Source organism: Orycteropus afer, unplaced genomic scaffold (assembly GCF_000298275.1).
Source record: "Orycteropus afer afer isolate SDZICR_OR568_19922 unplaced genomic scaffold, OryAfe1.0 scaffold00011, whole genome shotgun sequence".
Lineage (NCBI taxonomy): Eukaryota > Metazoa > Chordata > Mammalia > Tubulidentata > Orycteropodidae > Orycteropus > Orycteropus afer.
This window is the reverse complement of record NW_006921598.1, coordinates 21,723,934-21,726,780: the sequence shown is the minus strand read 5'-3', so window position 1 is coordinate 21,726,780 and position 2,847 is coordinate 21,723,934. Positions and strand designations below refer to the sequence as shown.

The 2,847-nt window shown below is 38.6% G+C and overlaps 1 protein-coding gene across 1 annotated transcript in view; it reads left to right on the top strand.

Annotated features, from left to right (window-relative positions):
• TTK (TTK protein kinase) overlaps positions 1–2,847 on the top strand; it is a 58,115-nt gene that overhangs the window by 42,949 nt on the left and 12,319 nt on the right. Inside the window, exons 14-15 of the mRNA XM_007951583.1 lie at positions 797–954; positions 1,076–1,232. Of these exons, the coding sequence (XP_007949774.1) occupies positions 797–954; positions 1,076–1,232 (315 nt within the window). The remainder of the gene's footprint in view (positions 1–796; positions 955–1,075; positions 1,233–2,847) is intronic.

Here is a 2,847-nt window from a genome sequence, read left to right as displayed (position 1 = left end):
TTTTTTTTTTTTTTTTCCTTTCCCTTCTAAACTCAGTACTGTGGTGCTCTCATCCAAGCTCATGGTTTTAAAATACCATATATGCTGAAATTCCTACACTTAATATTTCTAGCTCAGACCTGTTCTTTGGATTTTAGACTTGTATATCCAACCAGGGTATGGTACAGTGGTTATATGCTTGGCTGCTGAACTGAAAGGTTGGTGGTTAGAACTACCAACCACTCGATAGGAGAAAGATATGGCAATCTGGTTCCATAAAGTTTACAGGCTTAGAAACCCTATGGCGCAGTTCTATTTTATCTTATGGGGTTGTCGCAAGTCAGAATTGATTTGACAGCATTGAGTATATCTAGCTGACTGCTCCACATTTCTTCTTGGGTGTCTCCTAGGCATTGAAGATTTAATATGTCCCAAACATAACTCTTGTTACAGCCCCTAGTCTTCCTTAGTATTTTTGAATTTTTTGAACATTACAGGAAATGTCTTTTCTGTAGATTATTTCCCTGGTTAAAATGTCCAACAGTGTTATGAACATATATAGCATTTAAATTACCTTTCTTATATGTTAATATTGAAACTTTTTGTGTTTACAACTTTGAATTAATGAATGCCAGTTATCATAAGTCATTAAAAATGATCGGTTACTCTACTATCCTGATTAATTTTTTTCCTTCTGTACTGAGAACAGGCCAAGAAACATTTAATTTCACCTAAAATTCTGTCTAGTAAGTAAGAAGTATTATGATACTATGCAGATCAGTGTATTCTAAAGTCTTTTCTTTGTCCTATTATTTAGGTATTTCAGGTGTTGAATGAAAAGAAACAGATACATGCTATAAAATACGTGAACTTAGAAGAAGCAGATAACCAAACTATTGATAGTTACCGGAATGAAATAGCTTATTTGAATAAATTACAACAACACAGTGATAAGATTATTCGACTTTATGATTAGTAAGAATTTTTTTATGTATTCAATATTTTCTGTAATTCTTCAGGTAAATACTTCATAAATATTATTATAACCCAAATATTTATTGTTTTGTTGCTTTTATTTCTTTGCTTTTAACTGTAGTGAAATCACAGACCAGTACATCTACATGGTAATGGAGTGTGGAAATATTGATCTAAATAGTTGGCTTAAAAAGAAAAAATCTATCAATCCATGGGAACGCAAGAGTTACTGGAAAAATATGTTGGAGGCAGTTCATACAATTCATCAACATGGTATTTTAAAATCTTTTCATATATAAAGTTAAAATATTTGTGTCATCTTAGAGTGAAAAAAAAACCAAATCTACTGCCATTGAGTTGATTCCAACTCATAACAACCCCTATTGGGTTACGAAGTAGATTGCCCAACCTTGCTTCCGTGGAGTGGCTGATGGGTTTGAACCACCAACTTTCTGGTTATCAGTCAGATGCCTTAGGCACTGTACTACCATGTTGTTGTTGTTGTTATATGCCGTTGAGTCAGCCCCGACTCATAGCGACCCCTCCTTGGGTTTCTGAGGCAGTATCACTATGGAAGTAGGATTGCCCAACCTTCCTTCCAAGGAGTGGCTGGTGGGTTTGAACCGCCAGCCTTCTGGTTAGCAGTCAAGTGCCTTAAGCACTATGCTACCAGAGCTCCTTGTACTACCATAGTGACTCTTAGTGACTCTTAAAATAGTATCATCTTAGAAAAATACAGCTGTCATTTCAAAGTATTGGTTATTGTCAGGTTTAGACTGTTGTTGCTAGGTGCTATTGAGTTGTCTCTGAATGATAGTGACCCTATGCACAGCAGAATAAAGCACTGCCTGGTCCTGTGCTAACCTCATGATCCTTGCTATACCGGAGCCCATCATTGCAGCCATTGTGTCTGTCCATCTCCTTGAGGGCCTTCCCCTTCTTCGTTGACCCTCCACTTTATCAAAACATTTCTTGCTAATCTAGCAGATATAGGACTAAAACTCAAATCTCCACATTCCATTATGCAAAATGTATCATTACCTACAAATACTTGGATTATAGCAGATCTCAAATTTTGGGATGCAGACATCCTAAATGTGTGAGGTGTTTATTTCACTCATTCTAATAATTTTGTCCTAGATGCCCTATTTGGAATTTGGTTTTATTGTTTTTCACTTTTAGCCTTACCTTCTTGGTTGGGTTTTATTTATATTTGGCCCTAGTTCTTTACTCAGCCACAGGGATCCAAGTGGGGAGAGAAACTCAGGCACGCCCAAAGCAGCAGTGTGGGAAAGCAGGAAAAAGGGGATTAGAAGCCAGGAACTCAGACAGAGGAGCAGTCAGTTGCAGGGATCCAGGTAAAGAGAGGAACTCAGAAACGCCCAAAGCAGCAGGGTGGGAGAGTGGAAGAAAGGGAATTAAAAGGCCTAGGAATCTGGATAGAGGAATCAGCCCCAGGGACCCAGGTAAGGGTGGTATGAGAGGATTCCAACAGAGAGGCAAACTTGTCTGTTGGTTTGTCCTACCGTGGTGACGTGTTGATGTGAGTTTTGAGTCTGAGCCACTGGTGTTTCTAACCCAGTGGGATGCACGTGGTGCACAGGTATCAATCCAGCTTACAGGCTGAGAGACTAGGAAGAAGGAAGAGGCCGTCCACTTATCAAGTAATTGGCCAGGGAAAACCTTATGAATAGCAAAGAAACACTGATTGATACATTACCGCACAACTTTATGAATAGTCTGGTTAGGTTAGAAGGCTCTCAAAATAGGACTGGGAAAGAGCTGCATCATCTGAGTAAACCCAGCTTTACTCTTTTGGATAAGGTAAAGCTTTCAAGACCTCCATTTACTGATGTGGCACCACTCAAATTGAAGAGAAACAGCTGCAGACAT